General features: G+C 43.1%; 1 protein-coding gene across 6 annotated transcripts in view; it reads right to left on the bottom strand.

The window, feature by feature from the left end:
• Positions 1–295: 295 nt before the first annotated feature.
• Positions 296–22,813, bottom strand: part of NCALD (neurocalcin delta) — a 233,307-nt gene continuing 210,789 nt past the window's right edge. For all 6 annotated transcript variants that reach the window (XM_045005099.1, XM_045005096.1, XM_045005095.1 and 3 more), the window contains 2 exons: positions 12,630–12,735; positions 296–5,779 (listed from right to left, as the gene is read on the bottom strand). In XM_045005099.1, the coding sequence (XP_044861034.1) occupies positions 5,682–5,779; positions 12,630–12,735 (204 nt within the window). In that variant the 3' untranslated portion in view covers positions 296–5,681. The remainder of the gene's footprint in view (positions 5,780–12,629; positions 12,736–22,813) is intronic.

Below are 22,813 nucleotides of genomic sequence, written 5' to 3'. Positions count from 1 at the left end.
GGGTTAAAAGGATTTGATTTAAAAAAATATATATTTCTATTGATAAGGAAAATTTACAGATAGGCAAAGTAAGAAAAATGCTGCTTGAGACCTTATTAGAATTTGATTTAAGGATATGTACTTTGTCAACATCACATGTCAAAAATAGACAATTTGTGTTTTTAACAGTTATAAAGCTTTAACATTTTGACTGTCAACATCTGCTGTCATTAAATAATTATTGTCTGATTCCACACACACCCTCCCCCCACCATTTCCCACAACTGTGAACATTTCAAGAGATAAATAGATAAACATAGAAAAAAAACCTTAAAAATAAGCACTGATCAGTAACAATTATATTAAAAAATTCAAAATTCTGCCAAGCCTAGTCGAATTTCAGTGCAAGACCACACTTTGGGCCTGATTCTCCACTGCTTTGCATCTTGGTAGCCATTTACAGCTGTGCAAAGTGAATGGAGAACTATACAATTCTGATCTGGCAGCAGTGTACACTCAGTTTGCGCAGGTGTAAATGACAACACAATATTCAAGGCAGGGCCCTTTGTCTTTAAAACAGCTAGTATAAAACACAAAAATATACCAAAAATGTGCTAATGCACCATGGGGAAAATAGTAGAGAAGCAGAACTAATTATCTCACTCTTCTCACAAGCACCTGCTGTGATCCTGTAGCTTGTTGGAAATACACTTGGTTTTGGTGGTAGAGACAATAAGGTTCCAACCTACTGTTCTACCTTTGTCCCTCCACCCTTGAGTGTTGTTTGTCCAGTGTTTGCAAAGCTTCTTTATGCTTTTAGAATTATATAGTGTCCTTAGCGTCTACAAAAACCAATTTCCCCTTCTTTAAATATGTTAAATAATGTATAAATGTACAGTAAAACACAGAGCAAAGAAAGATCCAGGATACTTAGGGTTAGAAGGGACCACAAAGGTCATCTAGTTTAATCCCCGACAAAGATACAGGATTTGTTGTGGCTAAACCATCCACAACAGGTGGCTACCCAGCCTGCTTTTGAAAACCTCCACTGAAGAAGCTTCCACAACCTCCTGAGATGTCTGTTCCATTGCCCTACTGTTCTTACACTTAGGAAGTTTTTCCTGAGATTTAATCTAAATCTGCTATTCTGTAGTTTGAAGCCCTACTTAGCAAACAATGGGTAAAATATTACTTCCAGCAGGTCTTGCACCTGTCACCTGACACTTCATCTTGCAGCCAAAAGACCAACCCACCACAGGTACCAACTGAATCAGCAGAGTTATGTAGAAAAGGTGGTTTGTAACAGTGATTCATTAGAAAAATGACCCTATCCTCAAGGTCATACTTCCAACAGCACAGGGTGTAACTACACCCTACTTTTGTGTTAGTACACCAGGCTGCAATATGAAACATCTAGGAATTATGGCTGGCTGGTGGCCTCTGCTACTGATGTTTCCCTTACCTTGTCTGGGCTGCTCTGCTCATGTTGCTGTGCTTTTTCCTGAGTTCACAAAATAAGCATTGGTTTAGAAAAAGGGTCACATCTCAGAGCTTACAAAGTTAGCTTTGAATGTTCAGGTTTACCTCATCGAGTCATAGACTTTAAAGGTCAGAAGGGCCCATTGTGATCATCTAGTGGGATGTCCTGCACATTGCAGGCCACAGAACTTCATCAAGTACCACATTAGCAAGTACAGATATACTGAGAAAGGTGTGGGGAACAGTTATGTTTTTAGATCATCATAGTATAATTGTCTCCAGGTGAACATCTTATAGATTTCAAGGTGCACTTACACATCTTCCATTTAAAGTAGTTTTATACATAGTTTCCTGTTGTTCTAAAACAACGATAACGTTTAAGATATTTAAACATGAGAGAGTGTCGAGGTCAAATGGTATAACAGAAAACAACGAAACATGAGGCAACTCAACAATGATGGTGAGAAATGTTCAAAAGTCAGAAGCTTAGTAGGAAGTATACTGCAACTTTACCTGAAGGTCTCAGAGGACCTCCAAATCCTTTGGGTTCATGGGGATTCAGATGTTGGAAGAGGGTTGTGCTTCATTTCCCTCAAACCCAGAGTGCTCAAAAGAGCATGCTAGCTGGCTTTATAGGGGCTCTGTTTCAAGTTCCCAATTTCAGAGCTCAGTAAAGTGAATACTGAACGGCTTTACAGCTTGGCTGCTATAGCTTCTGTGCACCAGTTAGTCTACACAGATGACTGGTACTCTCCTTCAAGGGCAGGCCCCCAGCAAGGAACTAACATCACTTCTGTTCACTAGGACTTCCATGTAAATAGAGCTCTAATTTATGTACTTTTACAGTTGCCAGGTGTACATGCTAGACACAAAACACTATACATTTTTGGATGCCAGATCAGTCAAGTTTACCTAGCAAACATACACAAGTATTATTGAAAATATATCTACAAAGTTACCGTAAGTGATATCAAGCAGCCTGTACTGTCTACAGTCTGAGATTCAGATATTTTAATTCATTCCCTTAAAAATGGCTACGCTGCTGTGACATTTTGTTTTGGTCATTCTTTTTTTGAGAGATCACTGAAGGTAATAACAACAATTAGCAAGACAATAAAAAAATGATGCATACCAGTACTATGTTTGTTTTGTTAGCCAATAAACTGCAGATATTCATTTAACAAATTCAATTATCGATTATTTTAAAAATATCTGCAATTATTACTTGCAGAGTAAGACAGGAACAGTAAATATTTTGAAACAAAATAAATTGTGAAAGGCAGGCAGAAATAAGGAATAATCTTCATGCATTTTGTAAATGTTTATACAATAACCATATCTCCAGTTATTTATGTCCTCTGCAGCTGTGGGTTACATTCCTAGTCTTTCAGTGGAAAGAATTACAACTCCACTGGCCTGGGGTCATATCACAGGTTGCATTTTCAAGCACATAGTTTAAAGTACTAATACACAAATTGATTCTGTCAAAAAACAGCCAAACACCAAATTGAGGAACTAGGTTCTGGGCCAAAGGATTCTCATAATACAAAAAAAAAAAAAAAAAGAGATGGAACGCAGCTGCTTAAAAAAGGCAAAATTTTAATAGTTTCAGTCACATGCAACTGCTTTCACTGTATTAGAAACAAAATTAATTGTAGGAGCTATCCACTTTGCATACTTTACTTCAGCTTTAATAAATGTCAATTTTTCTAGCTTGTCTGCTTTTGATCCAAAAGCCTGCAATGATACCTGGAATTGGAATTTTTCAATGTGTATTCAGATTTCTAAGAAAATTTATATTCCAATTTATTTTTCTTACATAGTGGATGTGATGAAGTGACCCAAAGAAGGGCTTTGATACAGTGGCACTGTTTGCTTATATTTGATGAAGGAGCAGATCCTCAGTGGGTGTAAATCAGTGTAGACCCATTCACCTTAATGCAGCAATTTACAACAACCAAAGATCTAGCCATATTTGTCCAAATGAAAACTGACCCTCCAGGCAGTAAGGAGAGAACTGACCTTTGACTCAGTATGAAGAGAGCTCTGCAGATTTCTTCTAGGGCCAAGGCCTCTCTGAGGTCTATTTCTGACAAACACAGAAAATTATCTTGAAGAGCACAAGTGCTTTAAAGGTTCTGTTTTGTGCATAGTATCTCCAATGGGGTGTGGATAAGACAGGGATGGGAAATAGGCAAAAACCATTTCAGCCAACCAGGAAATTTCACTGTAGTATTTCCAGTGACTATGCTAAAAGCTAAAAAAAAAAAAGTTATGTATTGAACCTGCACTTGTGTGTGCCTCTGTCTGTCTCTCACACACAACTCTGTCTAGTCTTTTAGCTCATTTAGCAGGAGAATGACATCAATGGCATTTCTGTAACCACTTTAAATTGAAATTGATTCTGGATAAGCCCTTTAGGTCATCTGAGACAGAAATGGGCCCGATGACCTTTTATTCAGGATTGCTTTGCCACTTATAGTAAATTTGAAAGAACTTATTAACTATGTTAACTATAATTAATTTTCACTGTGCTCCATATGTTAAGCATGACAGAGAAAAATGGTATTGAAAATTAAGTCAAGGATCTTTTTCCTTCCTAAATTACTGGATATATGTTCTCCTAGCTAGTGATCAGCAAAAACTTGTTAATATATTCTACTGCTTTTTCCTGATAGCTAATCAGCATTTAACTAGATTGCAGCAGCAGATCTAACCTACTTTACTCAGTTTATTTTAAATTAAGGCTAGTTGGGGTTTAGTGTCTACAAGGTCACTTAACTGAATATCACCCTTGCCCCTCATACAATGATTATACTATAGCAGTCTCACAAGTTCCTGATATTGGGCAGTGACTGTAGTGATATATCACCTACCATATCACAAAGCAGACTCAACAAATGACAGGTTATCTCAAACTCAGTCAGCATAGTACCTCGCGTTGCTAAGCTTTTTTGCCAAAGCAGTGCTTGCAAATTCCTTACGAGATCCCAAACGTACACACTGCTTGGAATATAGTGACCCTGACCAAATGAAATAATTTTGCAGCAGCAAGTTTCAGAAATCCTTTTGCATCCAAGTGAAAAGATAAACATTCAACAGTTTTCTCTTACATCTAATTTTTTTAAAACATTTATATATTATTAAGCGTACCATGTCCTTGTTTCAGTACAGATCTTTCAACCCCACTAAAGTAAATGAAATATGAATTCTACAATTCTAGCTTTAAAACAGTTTGTGATAGTAGCTCTCCAACCTTTAGAAGCAGACACAGGAACCACATTATCTATGTGTCGAGAGAGAGAGAGAGAAAAAAAAAGTCCAGTCTATACAAGAACATTCATAACAGTGGACATGTCTCAGCGTCAGCTGCTTAAGGTTGCACAATGTTATTTCTTAGCTCAACTCCCAGTCTCCTGCGTAGAAACTGCTTTATTACAAATCTGAAAATTTCTCATTCAACGCACATCTCCCTTAAATTTGTGTTCAATACTCAGTTTGTAATATACACAATTACACTTACTAATTCGAAATGGCAACAGGTGACATTCACCTGTTTTTTTGTTTTAATCGGGATTATAAATTGTGTTTGATTTCCAGATAAACCATGTTAAATCAATCAGCATAAGCCTGTTAAAAAACAGCTGATCATTTCCCCCTCTTCTCAATGCACCTTAAAAACTTTCACAGTATTGAAACAACGTGGCATTGTAGGGAGACTGAAGTAGGCTAGAACTTGCTAATTTATTGTATTAACACTTCTTACTCATCCTGTCTTGTAGTTTCACTTGTGCCTGCTGGATAAAAAAAGACTGTACAAATCAAATACTGCACCTCTTGTAACACTTTGCACTTCAACCACTATTGTGCTTCAGATGCTGTGGGTGAATTTTCAGCTATTAAAGCAGCATTCTAAACTCTGGCAATAATGTGTTGCTGAAGGTTTCTTCCTTCTTGTTTACTTTTGAGAACAGAAAATTGAACAAAATAAAATCTTCTAAACAAGTTAACACCACAATGTCCATTTAAAACAGTATTCTGTCTGTGTTCTGGACAAACTATTAAGAGCATTCAGCATTCTTATAATTAATCCACAACAAATGAAGCTAAAAGATGCCACAAAAGAAGGCATAATTGGTCATACAGAGGCAACACCACCATGAATGTTGTTTGGCAAAAAAACAAAACAAAAAGCAGATACACAATTCATCCAAAGAACTGTTTTAGAATTGCCCTGCACTGCTAGGATCACACTGAAGGAGACGGACTATGGATGGATCACTCTTGGCCCCTCGGATGAACTCTTCCAGAGAGAGTTTGCCTAATAAAAAAAAAATCATAAATGTTTGTTTAGCATTATAAAATGCACTAATCAATCACAGCACATATGAAATGCTTTAACACTATGGATACATACGGAAATTTACAAATTAGCACTACAAGGAAAGCATGGGAAAACGGTTAGGCCTTTCAGCCTGCCTGAAAGTAGCAAAATCTAGGCTCTGGTGGATCAGTATTGTGGGGAGAGACTTTCAGATTTGAAGAACCCTCTCTGAGGGCAGGTCTACACTACAGAGTTACGTCAACTTAAGTTATGCAACTCCAGCTATGTGAATAACGTAGCTGGAGTCAACGTAGCTTAGGTCGACTTATTGCAGTGTCTACACCACGCTGGGCTGATGGGAGAAACTCTCCCGTCGACTTACCTTAGGCTTCTAGTTCCGGTGGAGTACTAGAGTCAACAGGAGAGTGATCTGCTGTTGATTTAGTGGGTCTTCACTAGACCCTCTAAATCAACTTACAGTGGATCGATTGCCGCAGCGCTGATCCATGGTAAGTGTAGACATGCTTGGAGAATGCTCCCTCCATTTAAATGTGAGGGCTGGTGGCACAAGTGCTTTGGTTCCTTGCAATAGACCCAGAATCACAGGAGGAGACAGGCAGGCTCTAAAAGCTATGGACTTGCTCTGAGTATATACAAGTACCTTTTCCAAATGTATGTTTGAATTAAGGACCCATATCCATCTATTCACCTGGGGTTTCTTTAGAGTGCCCATTACAGTAGTATCTAGGTGCTGAACAGGAAATTTTTAACTGCAGGCTTTATCACTATAGGGCAACCTCTATCTGAGAAGCTTGCGTGCAAAAGACAGGATAGAAAAACTTCCACTGGAATGGAGGAGGGGTCGGCAACCTCTGGCACACGGCTTGCCAGGATAAGCACATTCGCCGTCCCAGGCCAATGGGGGCTGTGGGAAGCGGTGTGGGCTACCACCCCCATTGGCCTGGGATGGTGAACCACGGCCAGTGGGAGCCGCGATTGGCCGAACCTGCCGATGCGGCAGGTAAACAAACTGGCCCGGCCCGCCAGGGTGCTTACCCTGGTGAGCCACGTGCCAGAGGTTGCCGACCCCTGGAATGGAGAATTGGTCTGAATTCAACAAGATGAAACTCGGTAAAGACAAATACAAAGGGCTTCACTTAGGAAAGAAAAAATCAAATGCACACCTACAAAATGGGGAATAACTGGCTAGGTGATAGTACTGCTGAAAAGGATCTGGGGGTTATAGGGATCACAAATTGAATATGAGATAATGTGACACAATTGCTAATAAGGCTGATATTCTGGAGGTGTATTAACAGGAGTGTCATATGTAAGACACATAATTGTCCTGCTCTTCTCAGCACTGCTGAGGCTTCAGCTGGAGTACTGTGTCCAATTCTGGGTGCCACTATTTGGGAAAGTTGTGGACAAACTGGAGAGAGTCCAGAGGAGAGCAACAAAAATGGTAAAAGGTTTAGAAAACCTTACTTATGAGGAAAGGTTAAGAAAACTAGGCATGGTTAATCTTGAGAAAAGGACACTTGAGAGGGGGACCTGATAAGTCTTCAAATACATTAAGGGCTGTTATAAAGAGGACGGTGATCAATTGTTCTTCATGTGTCTCCTCAAGGTAGGACAAGTAGTAATGGGCTTGATCTGCAGCAAGGGAGATTTAGGTTAGATATTAGGAAAAACTTTTTAACTATAAAGATAGTTATGCTCTGGAATAGGCTTCCAAGAGAGGTTGTGGAATCCCCATCATTGGAGGTTTTTAAGAACAGGTTGGAGAAACACCTGTCAAGAATGGTCTGGGTTTACTTTACCCAGCACAGGGGACTGGGCTTGATGACTACTTGACGTCCCTTCGAGCCCCACATTTGAATGATTCTATGACATTCTGGCCAAAAAAAAAAAATTAATCTGTTTCTGCAAAATCAAAATTTTCTATGGGAAAAATCTTGATTTTGCTGAAAATCTGACTTTCCATTGGGAAAAATTGAAATAAAATATTTCAGAGTGGGTCAAGTTGACCAGAATCAGATATTTCATTTTGTTGAACTGACCCAAAGTGGTTTGTTTTGTTCAATAAAACATTGCACTGCATTTCCCTCTCAGCACATTGCCTTATGGGATTTGTAGTTTGGTCCCCCATTCTCTCCTACTGTGTGAGCTCCCTGGAGAAATACCTCTCCCATAATACAATGTGGATTTGCCTCTTGCCTGAACTCCCATGAGGTAATATGCCACAATGGGAAATGCAATTTACTGCTGAACTGACTTCAAACAAAGCATTTCAATTGGGGAGTGTCAAAAAGTTTCATTTGGACTGAAAATGTCAAAAAGAAACATTTCTACATTTCCAAATCAAAACACTTCAATATTTTTGTTCCCCCCACATTTTTTTTTCTTCAAAATTTCAATTTCTTGTCTTGATTTGGGATGAAAACAAATGTTGAAATGTTGGAATTCCCTGTGGGACAAATATTCTCAATTTTGCTCAGCTCTAATTTGCATCTTCTCCAAAGGCCATTGCCCACGCTGCTCTGCAAACCAGATGGGCCTCTGCTCTCCCATGGCAGGGTATGAGTAACTCCCATTGCAGCCACAGAGTATTACTTGTATCCTACCACCAGAGCGCAGGGACCCAGGACAGCACTTGCTGAATGACTTGCCATATACCTTTGACATTGTGGTTCCGACATTGTTGTTGGGTTTCCCCCGTCTTTTCTAGAAAAGCCACAATCCTGCAAAGGTTTAGGCATGTGCTTAATAGAAGACCTTACTCATGGTGCACATAGATAAGCACATATCTGAGTCTTTGCTGGACTGGGCCTGTCACATGTAAGTTCTTTGGGGCAGGCACTGTCTACTGCTATATGTTTGCACAGTGCCTAGCACAATGGGTCTCCAATCCCAACTGCTGCATTGAAGTGTGACCACAATACTAATAAATCATAATAAGTAATTAAGACCAAATTTATCTGCTCAACAGGGAGTACAGTAGAACCTCAGAGTTACAAACTGACTGGTCAACCACATACCGGAAGTACACAATCAGGCAGCAGCAGAGACCAAAAAACCCCCAAACCCCTCACCAGATACACTACAGTATTGTGCTAAATGCAAACTACTAAAAAAATAAAGGGAAAGTTTTAAAAAAAAGATTTGTCAAGGTAAGGAGACTGTTTCTGTGACTTTTTCATTTTAATTCAAATGGTTAAAAGCAGCATTTTCCTTCTGCATAGGAAAGTTTCAAAGCTGTATTAAATTAATGTTCAGTTGTAAACTTTTGGGGAAAAAAACCATAACGTTTTGTTCAGAGTTATGAACAACCTCCATTCCCGAGGTGTTCGCAACTCTGAGGTTCTACTATACTACCATTTTCCCCAAAACAATGATATTCCTAACACGCTTGATCAAAGCTCCTAATTCAACAGTCTTCCAGAGCCAGCTAGCCTGTTAGACAGGGAATTTTAAAGGAGACTAAAGGGAGATAGTGGCTTAGTTCCCACCAAACTTCCTTAGGCTCCTTTGAATACCCCAGCCCTAGTCTGTCTATTAGAGTGGCAAGGCGCAGTGGTCTAAGGAGCCAGGCACACCTGGGTTCTAAACCCATGTCTCACACTGAAAGTCTCCACAATGACGAGCACCTGTACAAAAGCCTACAATAGAGGGTCTCCCATCTGAAAAACAGTGACAATATTTACTCTAAATTAATCTGCTAACTTTACAAGGTTTTGTGGGGAGCCATATTCAGTGTCTGTAAAGTGCTGTGAAGATGAAAAAAGTAATACTGTCTAAGCCTGATGTACTTTTTTTTTTTAAAGAACCACTTAAACTTAGCTGTTTAAGATCTAACACAAAGATTAAAAAAAAAAAACCACTTCAAATCCAACCACAGACCAAATGTACAGCACACCTCTCTCCATGAAATGTTGGGTACATGACTTCCCTTTTGCAAACACTTCTGCAAATTTAATTAAACGAAAAATCAGAACATAGGTTTCTAAGCAACAATTCTGCAGCATCAAGTCCCCTTTAAAAAGTCTGACCAATTTTAGAACTATTTCACTTCAGTTTAATGAGGTTACATTTCCATAGCTATGGTATTCTGTTAATTTCCTTTCTTTAAAACAAAACTAAACCCTGAAATTCTGAAATCTGAAACATAAGATAAGGCCGTCAGTTTTCACACAGCCTCTTGGTTAGTTGTATAATTAGCGGAGATAAATTAAATCTTTTTTCCCCCTCCTTGCAAGATGGATGTTGCAGAACTGCCTGAAAGCTGTAGATGTCTGCTAAGCAAGACTGTACAGAAGAAAGTAAACATTAGTATTATATTTACAATAAGGCAATGACATGAGTTAAACAGAAAAGACTCTAGAAGAAGCAGCAAAGAATCCTGTGGCACCTTATAGACTAACAGACGTTTTGCAGCATGAGCTTTCGTGGGTGAATACCCACTTCTTCGGATGCAAGAAGTATTCACCCACGAAAGCTCATGCTGCAAAACGTCTGTTAGTCTATAAGGTGCCACAGGATTCTTTGCTGCTTCTACAGAACCAGACTAACACGGCTACCCCTCTGACACTTGACTCTAGAAGAGACACTTTTCCAATAAGTAATGGCTTTTCATTCTTTATTGCTTTATAATGATTTTTTTTTACTCAGCTGCTAACAACATACAGAGGGTTATTTTAGCACAAAGGGACTGTGTATACTGATGTGAGAGAGATCCCCAAGAGATTTCATACCTTGGAGTCTTCACTTTCCTTCACCTTGTACAATTATTTACACCAATGCAGAGTGTGTGTTTTGCTGTGCTGGTTCTCCAGCATAACAAAGATGGTTTGAAGGCTGTTTCTATACTACTGTAGCTGCCAGTGGCTCAACAAGGCTCAGATGCAGCCTAGCCCTGCAGGCACCTAGGTTCAGCCTGGCAGGCACACACAAAGCTGCCCAAGTCCTGACACTGCCTCACAGTGCATACCAAAGCTCCAGCAGGATTCTCAAACTAGGTGTCTCCCCCACCTATTTTGCTTGTAGGACCTGATCCTGTTCTTACAGCATGCCTACCAGCTTGAGCCTTGGGTGAAAGATAGCTGGGGGTGAGCAGGCAGGGAATTGGTCATGTGTCCAGAACACCCAATAGCCCAGAGCACTCACCTGGGATGTGGGAAACCCTCTGCCTGACTTGAACTCACAGCACCCACATTCCAGGAGGGCTTGAAAGGAGCAGGCTCTTGGTACTCAGGGGCAGGGCCATCCCTAGCTATTTTGGGGCCCTACGCAGCCCCTCCACGGGGGGGGAGGGGAGGGCTGATTTGGGGGACAGGGGGAACTGCCCCCCAGCATTCACTGGCAGCGCAGCTGGGGCCGGGTCGCTGCACTTCCCGCTACTGGTGAGTGCAGACCCAGCCCTGCTGCAATCCTCAGGGGAGTGGGGGCAGGGCTGAGGAGGAGCAGGGCCGGGGCTTTGGGGAAGGGGTGGAGCGGGGGCGAGGCTGGGGAGGGAAGAAGTGGGGTGAGGGCGGGAAAGGGGCGGGGCTTTGGGGAAGGGGTGGAGTGGGGCGGAGCAGGGGCAGGCAGGGGCGGGCCTGGGGCTGGAGCAGTACGCAGCTGCGCAAGGTGCTCTATGCAGCTGTGTCCTTTGCGTATGGGTAGGGACGGCCCTGCTCAGGGGGATCGCTCTAACCCTCCTGGATTAAGTGTTCTACAAATAATTAAACATTGATTGGGCCAGAGAAAAAGACAGCAAGAGACTGACTCTATAGTCCAGTGGTTAGGGGCTCACCTGGGATGTGGGAGTGTCCTCTTCAAGTGCCTGCTCCACTGACTATTTAATTATTTATACCAAGCAAAACAGCTTCAACAAGGGAGACAGCGCAAGACCTGCCCTAGAATACCCCGCAGCCTGGTGGTTAGGGCCCTCGCATGGAGACCTGAGTTCATGTCCCTGCTCCAAAGAGTCTGAGTCTCCCACATCCTAGGTGCATGCCCTGGCTAAGGGCTATAACTGAGTGGGTTTCTTTCTGTCTGTGTGTTTTCACAAGAAAGGGCTGACCTGGTTTAGGCATCTAACTCCAGGAGAGGTTTTTATGGCTGAGAATCCTGAGCAGAGATAGGCATCTTCCTCCAGCTCATCAGTCTGGTGCCTAGAGCGCATGATCTTTGCCCAAAGCCCCCCCCCCTTTCTTCTGCATTTCACTCCTGGGTAGTTTAGGCAGCACCCTGCTCAGCTTGCTGGCTTCAGAAGATCCCTCTCTTATGTGCCTAACTTTCCCCATGTGCTATATGGGAGCCTGGGCACCTAATCTGAGGCTGAGGTTTCCACTAGGCAGCCTAGAAGTTAGGGGTTACAACATCTAAGTCCCTTTGTGATCTAGCCCTTCATGCTTTCATCTTCAAGGCATTTTATAAACATTAACTAATAAACCCTCCTCAAACCTTTTGTGAGTTAGGTAAATGGAGAAACTGCAGCAGACAGGTTAAAGGGCCAGTTCTGCTTTCAGTTGTACTGGCAGAATCCAGAGCACTGAAGTCAGCAGAGCTAGAGCATAATCAAGTCCTAAGTGACTTCCCCAAGGCCATAGAAGGAGTCACTGCTTTAAATTCTAGCCCACGAAAGCTTATGCGCAAATAAATTTGTTAGTCTCTAAGGTGCCACAAGGACTCCTTGTTGTTTTTGCTGATACAGACTAACACGGCTACCCCTCTGAAACTACTGACTGTCGACATCAGAGTGATCTCTCTCTACTTCCTCAATCAGTCTAGCTCTTCGATGGAAAGCCAGCTGTCAGTAACTGCAGAGTAGAGAGTGTTAAAGGGAAATGCCTAAGATTCCTACCATCTCGATTGGTGTCCATCTGACGGAAGATTTTCTCTGTCCTTTTCTCTGGTGTTGACTCATCTTCTGGCATCTTCATTACTGAAGAAACCATCTTATAGATTGCCTAAGTGAGGTGATAGAAACAAAGTGTTGATAATAGAGATCTGATCTGAATAGAATGGGGTGATTATTAGATGCTGAAAACAACAAACATAGCATCACATAAACCTCAGCCTGGATTCTCACCACAGATTCCTAGTGAGAGTGACAATGCACAGATCTATACATACATTTGCTCTTTTACACTGGAGACTTTCTGATAAATAACCTTGTTTCCTTATCTAGTTGCTGTTCAATATAGTTCTGGCTTTGGACGGAGGTTGTATTTTTCCCTATTACAATATACTTCAGAACAATTTATCATACTTACAGCACATTACTACAAATCATCAAAATACATTAGATCAATAAACTAATGAATGGATGGTTCCAAATATAACATGATGCACACTGTGTCACTCAGGCAACTCTTTAATCTTTTTGCACATCCCTTCCCCAACCTCCCACTCCATTCCCATTCCCCATTATTTACTTTGCCCCAATTCTGCTTCCTTCCTCACTCTTTTGTAATTTTGTCTGTTTATACCGTAACTTTTCCAAGGGAGGGGGATCCATCTTATTGCATGCCTGTAAAGTGCATAGCATATTACAAAAAATAAGATATTTTACCGCACCAAGTTTTATATGTGCGTACACTGACTTAGATATAACAACCTTATCTGGGTTGTTCCACAGAGAAGAGAAATCCTGGTGTCACATCAAAATTGTACTGTATCTAACATATTTTATGTATTTACTCTTCTATTTGTGATATATTATGTTCCTCTGCTATTCCTGCTATTAAGAGAGATAGATTAGAGAATTTTAATCTTGTGACAAAAAGAGCCATATTTTCTAAAATGGCTCCCTGAATTGTGCCTGCAAAATGTGGACACACCGAGTGTGCATGCAAACCCTGTATTTGCACATGCAAATTGGAATTTTTGCATGCAAAACAGGTAATTGTGCACCTAAGTCCCTATTTGCACATGCACAAATACATGTTTTCCAGATACCACAGGTGCACATGCAAAATTTGTAGCAGCCATTTTATAAATTGGCCCAAGTCATCAACACTTTGGTTATTTCTTCTCCCCCTCTGATTGTTTTTCATCCTGGGTGTAGGCCCAAGATCTCTTAATTTAATTCCACTTTCTAGCTTGCCATCTGCCCCTTCATGAAGGCCCTTTGCACTGGAGGTTTTAACCATCAAGTCAAAGCGGACTCAAGGGAACTGCTTCTGAAGCACAGCAACACAGCTTCATCACCTGGAGGATACTGTTAAGTAATGCAAGACACTTCCTTCTCTGAATGATGAACGTCCTGCTTGCCAAGCATTCACAACTACTTCCCTTTTGTCAACAAAACCTGCTCACCTTTCAGAGCTCATAAGTTCTAAATAACAAACAGAATTACACCTTGAGAAAGACATTTGCTTGTTTAATTAAATATTCATCTGTCTGATGAATGCAATCAAACATCTGTCCCCTAGATTATGTCACTAACATTATGGCAACAGATTGTGCTGGGGGACCTCTAATAGTTCTTTGACTCAAGTTATAAAAATGATGGTAGGATCAGAAAAGGATGTTTCGATATTAATTGACAACTGAATAGGGAAAGTGATTAGCACCTGATTCATTCATTATTGCTTTGAGCAGGGGGTTGGACTGGATGACCTCCTGAGGTCCCTTCCAACCCTGATATTCTATGATTATCATCATGATGTATATTGAAAGTGCCCAGCGGCGCAAATGAGGATTGGAGTCTCACACTGCAGGATAATGTCTAAAGAAAGGCGGCGGCACAGTGCCTATCCCAGAGAGGTTACAATGTAATAGACACAAGAACAGAGAATGGGGGGATAACACACAAGCAAATGAACATGGTGATGGCAGGAATGGGGAGTGAAGAGGAAAGGACACTCAGAGCTTACACCTGCCTAGCTCCGGTTTGCAGAGATCACAGCAGCACTGATCCTTAGAAATCTGTCATTCATTAAATAGCTAAACTTTTATTTAGTGGAGAGGTTAGTGCATCCCAGCATGTTAGAGCACCATATAGCATAAAGAGAAAGCGTGGGGCAAAATTACATTAGCTGGGCTCGCAGTCACGGTTACACTCCGAGTAACCATAGTAAGAAAATGCAGATTTTTAGAACAAAATTGTTTAAAGATGTCCTCATCCTACAGGGTCCCTTTAACAGAAGAGTGTTAAAAGAATAATACATGAGATGTTCTAGGAGAGCCCGAGCATGATGGGAATAATAAAATGCTCCTTTTGTGCTGAAAATGTCGTCTCTGGTCAAATCTTTATGGCCTTACTCAGTTGTTCAGTGGGAAGTTTCCCTATGTAATGGCCAAGTGAAAACTAGTTAAGAAACTCAGGATTTGCCCCTGTATTAACTGAGTGTAACTATACTGTCGTTTTAAATGAGAAAGCTCTCAAAGGAAGCAGGTTTATGTAATAACGTGAAAACGTTCAGATAGTCCCTAATCTGGGACCAAATGCTGCTCAAACCTCTACATGGGCATGCAAGGGTGCAGGAGCCTTGTCCACTCCCTGTGCCTCCGGCATGGGACAGAGCACAACGGGAGTCCTTGGGCTCTTGGAACCATCACTGGTACTAATCACTGCTGATTGCTGACTATACACAACCTCCGTCTGTGCAGACTGTCCCTCTCAGGCGCGCAGCACTGGTTAGGGCAGCTAAAGTTGGCATAACCCTGGAGTAAAGAAAATCACGATGGGGACCAAACCGAGTCCTGCGAGAAGCAGGTGCAGCTCTCTCGGAGGCCCAGGGGACATAGACCAGGTATATATTTCATGACTTCAGACATTTTAAAAGCCAAAAGGGACCATCATAATCATCTAGTCTGACCTCCTACATAACACAGCTCACAGACCTTCCCCCAGTAATCCCTGCATCAGGCATGCGGGGGTGGTTTGTGTGGGAGGGGAGAGCCGGGGTTGGGGGAGGGGGAAGTACACCAGTTTTATCTTACTCTGCTGTTGGCTGGTTTTCCTGCTGAACTCTCTCTCCCTCAGCTTTCCACATTTGCTGAGTGACAAATGGGTGCAAATTTCACTGCTTTGCCACTTACCCACCTGTTTATGACCAATTGACACCCAGCATGTAACTGGCGCCATCCTTTATTCCACTGCTGAATTTGGCATAGCAACTTCCATGGGGGCTGCACCTGCTCCCTGCATTTGACAAAGTGTCTGAGAGCCAGTGATAGGGGTAGTGATGACAGCATGAATTTCTAGGGACTGGTTTTAACTGTACTAGAATCAAACAGAACGCTATTCTTTCTATTTGACTTTTGTGCTGTTTTAGTACAGGGCATCTAATGAAGGGAACAAGGGCCTGATCCCCCACACACTGAAGTCCCATTGAGAGTTTTGCTACTGCCTTTAAAGTAGGGTGACCAGACATCCCGATAAAAACAGGATCATCCCGATATTTAAGTGTTTGTCCTGCATCCCGACCCAACCAATCTTTGGTCGGGACGCATTTTGTTCCGATATTTGCTTCGCCGGCAGCACTCGGCTTTTTTTTTCCCCTCTCTCCTGCTCAGCCGGCACGAGTTGGCCTCACCTGCCGGATCTGGAAGGGGTTACTACTGGACGCTCGGCCGGAAGTGACGCCGTGGCCGGTGGGGAGCCGCCGGTTCCCGCACCTCGCTCGTAGGACTTTGCCAAGAGCCTTGCACGCCATGGGGGGGGGCGCAGGGCGGGGCCATCTGTGCTCCAGCGGCTCCTGGGCACGGCGTGGGGCCATAGCAGAGCCCCACGGTAATGTCACCAGCTCCCGAGAGTGTGAGGCCGCGGGGAGCTCTGGGGGGCAGACCCCAGAGAAGCCCTGTGGTAACCACATGTCCGCTTTGCGGCAGGGACGGCTCTGGACAGGCTGCCTGAGGGCCAGGCGCTGGGCTGAGCCGACGAAGGCAGAACGGAGAGAGGCCTTGGGCCAAGCTGCTAGGACAGATGCGGGGGAGGCCGAAGGAAACTAGACGTCCAGCCAGTGCCTGTGGCCCCGAAGAACCCCCAGCTGTGCAGCCAGGGGGGGAGGGTTGCTACTCCTGGGGTGGGACGTTTGGCAGGGGAGGCAGAAGGCTCCGCTTGAGGGTACACAGAAGAGACGTTTGAGATTTTTTTCTCTCCTGCTCCGCCGGCAGCACTCGGCTTTTTTTTTTGCGACCCCCCCCCATCCCGATATTTTCTTCCTCTCATCTGGTCACTCTACTTTACAGGAAGACACCTCCAGACCAGTTTCTCCCTGGCTTACAGATCAGTTAGCTCACTAAGGGCTTGTCTTCCCTACCAGCTAAATCAGTGCTACTGCAATTGATGGTGTCGATTTAGTGGGTCTGGTGAAGACATGATAAGTCAATGGCAGAGTGCTCTCCCGTCAACTTCAGTACTCCCCCTCCCCAAGAGGTGGAAGCTATGTCGACAGGAGATGCTCTCCCATTGACATAGCGCAGTGTAGACACCGCAGTAATCCGATCTAAGCTACGTCAACTTAAGTTACATAACTTAAGGGAACAAAACTAATTAGATAAAACTAATTTATCTCAATAGTACAGACCAGGCTTAAGAGGGATGGCCAAAGCCACTTCTGGGTTTTTTTGTGTGACAGCTGAAAGTGCTACACTTGTCCCTTGGATAAGTATTGGGAAGATGCCCTGGCAGCTCCACAGGATCAGGTTGCGTTGAAGTTTTACACTTATGGCAAAGTTTAAATCTCTTCACTTAAACCCTTAATTTTACTCAGGTCCTCACCAAACATGTACTATTTCAGCAACGGGGCAGACTCAAACTCTTTAGCTGGATTTCAGCTGTGGCTTGAATGGAGTTGTTTGTACGGTGGGTGGATGTATGCTGGAAGTGAAAAGGAGTTTGTTATGCAGGCGAGGAGTCTGAGAGAGCATATGGCATTGCAACGTTTGGGTGGTAAAGCACTGTGACCCCGGAGGGAAACTGGGATGGAAGGAATCTTTCCACAAAGCTTTGTGGATGCTCCATGCCTGCTCCTGCGCCCAAGAGGCTACAGTAGCCAATAAATTTGCTGTGATCCTCCTCTAGTGTGGGCAAAAGTTACTCCAGCCATCAGCTCCTCCCCTCAACCCAGCCACAACATGCTGCCAACCTGCCATGCAGGGCCCCAGATGGGGTCTTCCAGATCATGCCACCACCTTGGGGGAAATTCAATCCAAAATTCCTTTGGGGATGTCAGCGACTGACAAAAGTCATGACACTCAAAATTAAGCATCAAACTCCATCCTTACAGCAAAAATGAATCGCTGCAGCTTAATCTGAGAGAGCTAAAGGACTGGAGTTCTCACTCCCCACACGTATAGATTAAAACACAGCATTTTCCAAATATACTTTAGAAATAATTGTCTGGTTTAATAACTCCATAGCTGTGGCTAGTTCCAGAGTCTCTCACAACAGGCCTTAATTGAGGCGCATGGAGGCTCTTTGTACAGGGGTGAATTTCACCCTGTGAGAGTCACTTGCTATGTGTTGCAGGCAGCATGCTGTAAATAGGGTTCAACATGAGAAAAGAGCTTTGCCAGCCAACCCATCAGCCTGAAGGGAATATGGAGTTCTACAGGCTGACCTGCACTGTCAGTGGTGTTCACCCCTTGGTGGATGGCCTGCACAAAGGCTCCTCAAGGCATGGGAGCCCCACAGTGCCCCTAAGACAGGGCTGAATTGGAATAACATGGGATTCTGTGTCTAGTGGGAACCAAGATCGTGGTATCCACGGTGGCTCTGAATAGGCTGAAACATATGGAAACACTGGAGCACAGGCTTGGGGCAGGGCCATGAGATCCAGCAGCCAGGAACCTCCTCATGGGGTGGTGGAAGCGGCTTCTATTGCAGCACCTAGGCTAGAGTAGCTGCTGTGCAGAGGCTGCAGTAGTGATTTTATTCCCTCTCCAATCCTGCACAGCTCCCCACAGAGCCTGCTAAGTTAGGTATTTGCATGGCTGGGGAAAGGAAAACGTGACCCCAAGACAACTGGCAATTGGCTGGAGATGCTATTTCCAAAAGACTTAGGAATTTATTACATCCAGACATAGGCACTGACTCCATGGGTGGTCTGGGGCTGGAGCACCCACAGGAAAAAAATAGTGGGTGCTCAGCACCCACCAGTCCCCCGCCAATCAGCTGTTTGGTGGGCCGCACTGATCAGCTCCTTCCCCTCTCTCCCAGCACCTCCCACCTGCTGCTGATCAGCTGCTTGGCAGAGGAGCGGGGGGCCGGAAGAGGCGGGGTGGAGCCTTGGGGGAAGGGGCGGAGTGAGGGCGGGGCTTCGAGGACCAGCAGGGGTGCAGCACCCTCCGGGAAAGCTGAAAGGCGACGCCTGTGCAATTGGACACACACTGTAACTAAAATTATACCCTCTTCTTTCCCTGTGCACAGATCTGCCCAGTGTCTCTTCAGTTTCAGCTCTGCTGCTGCTATTGGTAAACACCTTCTCACAGAGCGTGCGCAAGAGCAGGCACGTGAGCTTCCCTTCTCCCCACCCAAGCACTGCACTGTGACCAGACTGATGTCATACAATAATACCACCTGGCACTTTTCATCAGTACAGCACGTCACATTCCAGGCTATGATGCTATTTACACCCACACTAGCTTGATGACTGCTCGTGCGAGTATGTGTACACGGGCAGGGGGTCACACCCCCCTACCTTGTAGTGCTCACGTTGCCTAGTAGCCAGGTGTTGCAGCACCTAAGTCCCTCTGTGGATCTGTGCCCAAGTGCTCTAAAGCACACAAAGTCAGCAGACTGACAAAAAGAGAAACAAAATGTTTTTCATCTCCTTGATTTCACTTAAAGGAATCCCTGGGGCTCCTGGTAAGAACGGGAGGCGGGGGGATTTCCAATTAAATGATTTTCACATTGACGGTGTCCTTTTATGCATTAGCGTGATGCGTTGTCCTATGCAGAAAATCAGCCTAAAATATAATAAATCCTACTGTATCAATATGCAAATGTATCATAGATCAGAGACTTGTAATAGGTTCCTGAGGGATATATCAACAATGCAAGCATAGCTCTTTTTTTCTTCTTCCAACAAAGAGAAGGATCTTGATGACTTATGTCCGAGTGGAACACATTTGATACAGTGTCCTCTATTCCCACAATTAAAAAACAACCAAACAGCTCCCCCCCCCCCCCGCACACACAACCTTGTTGAATTACAGCTCAGATTGTTAAAGAACATTTCTTATCAACTCAACCACTAAAAATTAATCTCCAGTAAGACAACAAAACATCCACATCAATCTCAGTTTCACATGCCTTTGCCAGTCAAACACACTCACGGAGCCCTCCCCATCAAGCCTCAGCCCTCTGAAATATACAGATGAGAAGTGCTATAGAAGTATTATTATTAACGATGAGGTATGCAGCAAACTAGGGAAATGTGATCTAGATTAAATTACTATTAGGTGGGTGCACAGCGGTAGAAAGATCACACTCAAAGAGTAGTTATCAATGGTTTGCTTTCAGATTGGGAGGATGTATCTAGTGGGGTCCTGCAATGGGTTGTTCTAGGTCCGGTACTTTTAAACATTTTCATTAATGACTGGGATAACGGAGTGGAGAACATACTGATAACATTTGCAGATGACAAATCTGGGAGGGCTTGCAAGCACTTTGGGGAACAGGAATTCAAAAGAATTCGACAAATTGGAGAATTGGTCTGAAATCAACAAAATAAAATTTAGTAGAGACAGGTGCAAAGTACTTCACTTTGGAAAGAAAAATCAAATGTACAACTACAAAATGGGGAATAACTGGCTAGGTAGCAGTAGTGCTGAAAAGGTTCTGGGGGTTATGGTGGATTGGAAAATTAAATATGAGCCAAAAAACTGTGATGCAGTTGCAAAAAAGGCTAATATCACTCTGGGGTGCATTAACAGGAGTGTCGTATGTAAGACACGGGAGATAAATGTCCTGCTCTATTCAGCACTGCTCTATCGAACTTGGGTGCAGGGGGCTGGACTAGATGACCTCTCAAGGTCCTTCAGCCCTACATTTCTATGGTTCTATGAATTGGGATGGACAGGGAGACACTTGCAGGCAAAGTTGCCTGGCAAACAGAACTTATAGCTGCATTATGTAGCAGGACGCTTCTCTATTTGGGAAGTTCCCTTTAGTCTGCAACAGGGGAGCAGTCGCTGAACAAAACTTACCAGGTTTCTTAGATTGAGATTCTCACTGACAAACCTTAGAAAGTCCCTCAAAATTTTGGCAGGAGGGGGAGAGTTGGAAGCATAGAGACAGGTAGAATGAGGAGCTGTCAAGGTCTATGAGCAGGGGAACCAGAGCAGTATGGCAAGGGTGCCAATCAAGGTTGGTCCTAGATCAAATGGCACCCCAGGCGAGGAGCATCTTCAGCGCCCACTCCACTCCATGTGTTAAGCTTTTGAATACCTACTTTTTTTATTGCATGTGTAACCCATTTCACAATTTGATGCATGATTTGCATACATGATTTATCCCTGTCATATAAGAAGATACAGATTTGCAGATTCTGGCATGCAAATTTATTTATTCATGCCGTATATAAGCAAATATGAAATACCTAAAATGTGTTATTTCTAACATTCTATTTTCCCTTTTGTCGCTGATAACAAAAACAGCACCCTGAACCTGGCATCCCCCAAGCCCGGCACCCCAGGCAGTCGTCTGGATCGCCTTCCCTATATCTGGCCCTGCTGCCAATACTGAATGGTTGTTGAATACATTAATTAATGGAATTTGTCCCTAAAAATCCAGTGCTTTGTTGGCCTACGTGATGAAAAACAACACACGTGGAAGGAAGAGGTATCATATTTTTAATGCATTTAATTTTTTTCCTCCAGTGATGTGATGTGTCTTGCAGCAAAATGTGTTTTGTGAAATTTCAAGTCTGTGTGTTGCTAGTATAGAAGGAGTCTGAAAAAAAAAAGAGAGGGAAAGTGGAGAGGAGTTTGGCTGTACACATTTCAAAAGAGGTCTGACACTGTATTCAATTCTCTCTGTTTTTAAACCTAGGGCTGGTTGGAGTCTGACACTGATTCTTGAGTGGTCATCTTGAGCACCTTCTAACCTATTTGTCAGTTTTTATTTGATTTGCGGATTTTTGTGTTTTGTTATTTTGCCCCGAGAGCCACGTTTTTTTTTCAAATGCAGTACAGTGGCCCATGGGGGTTGGAGGGAGTGTGGTGTCTCAGGTATGCATCAAATAACTATTGTTGTACATGCCCCTCACACACGAGGCGGCAAACAGCCAGCCCAATTCTCCATCTAGCAGTTAGTGCATCAGTTTTCTTTAATGAGTTGTACAGTCGTTCACACTGATATGAGTGAAGAGACACTCTCCATCCTTCCATTTTTGAAGTATAAATGGATAGAATCTGATTTCAGTTTCATCCCTTCAGTGCCCCTTGATTTCAGTGGGGTTTTATGGGTGTAAATGAGACCAGAATTTGGTGCTTACACGACTAGAGAGGAGCCAAAGTCAGTTAGTATCTAAGCAATCTGATTAGCAGATCTGGGGCAACTGAAAAAATAGTAGTTTCCTTCATAGGAAAACTACAAATGTTGTGAACTCCATTCTCCATATTTTTAAATCTATCTATTTTAGGGTTTTATATTGCTGGCCATCACCAAAGTGTCTGCAATCCTTCCTTGTCTAATAGTTAGGTCACGAGTGTGCTTTATGGTGGTTCATGAGCTTTTCAATTTTCAGGGATAAAAAATCCATTTGGGTGAGGGACAATTTTTATTTGTTTTGACTTTTTTTTTGTTTGTTTTGCAGGGGAAAATTTGTGAGGGGTGCAATATCTTCTCACTGGAATATTTCGTATAGTTTATTATGGCACACAGGCCAGGTTATGTGTGTGTCTCTGAAAGAAGAAAAGTGATTGCCTTGGCTAAGGAAAGCATGTTTTATTGGTCCAATGAAGTGTAATGCCCCAGCCCACTTTCAAAATGATCTTAGCAGCTATAGAGTCAACTTCAGAAGAAGTGACACATTGGTCAGCTGGTGAAAATGACTATAAATGGGTGCCAATTCTATACTGAGGGGATGT

The sequence above is a fragment of the Mauremys mutica genome, chromosome 2 (assembly GCF_020497125.1).
Source record: "Mauremys mutica isolate MM-2020 ecotype Southern chromosome 2, ASM2049712v1, whole genome shotgun sequence".
NCBI classification, from domain to species: Eukaryota; Metazoa; Chordata; order Testudines; family Geoemydidae; genus Mauremys; species Mauremys mutica.
Note: the sequence above shows the minus strand (reverse complement) of the source record. Positions and strands in the feature narration are given on the sequence as shown.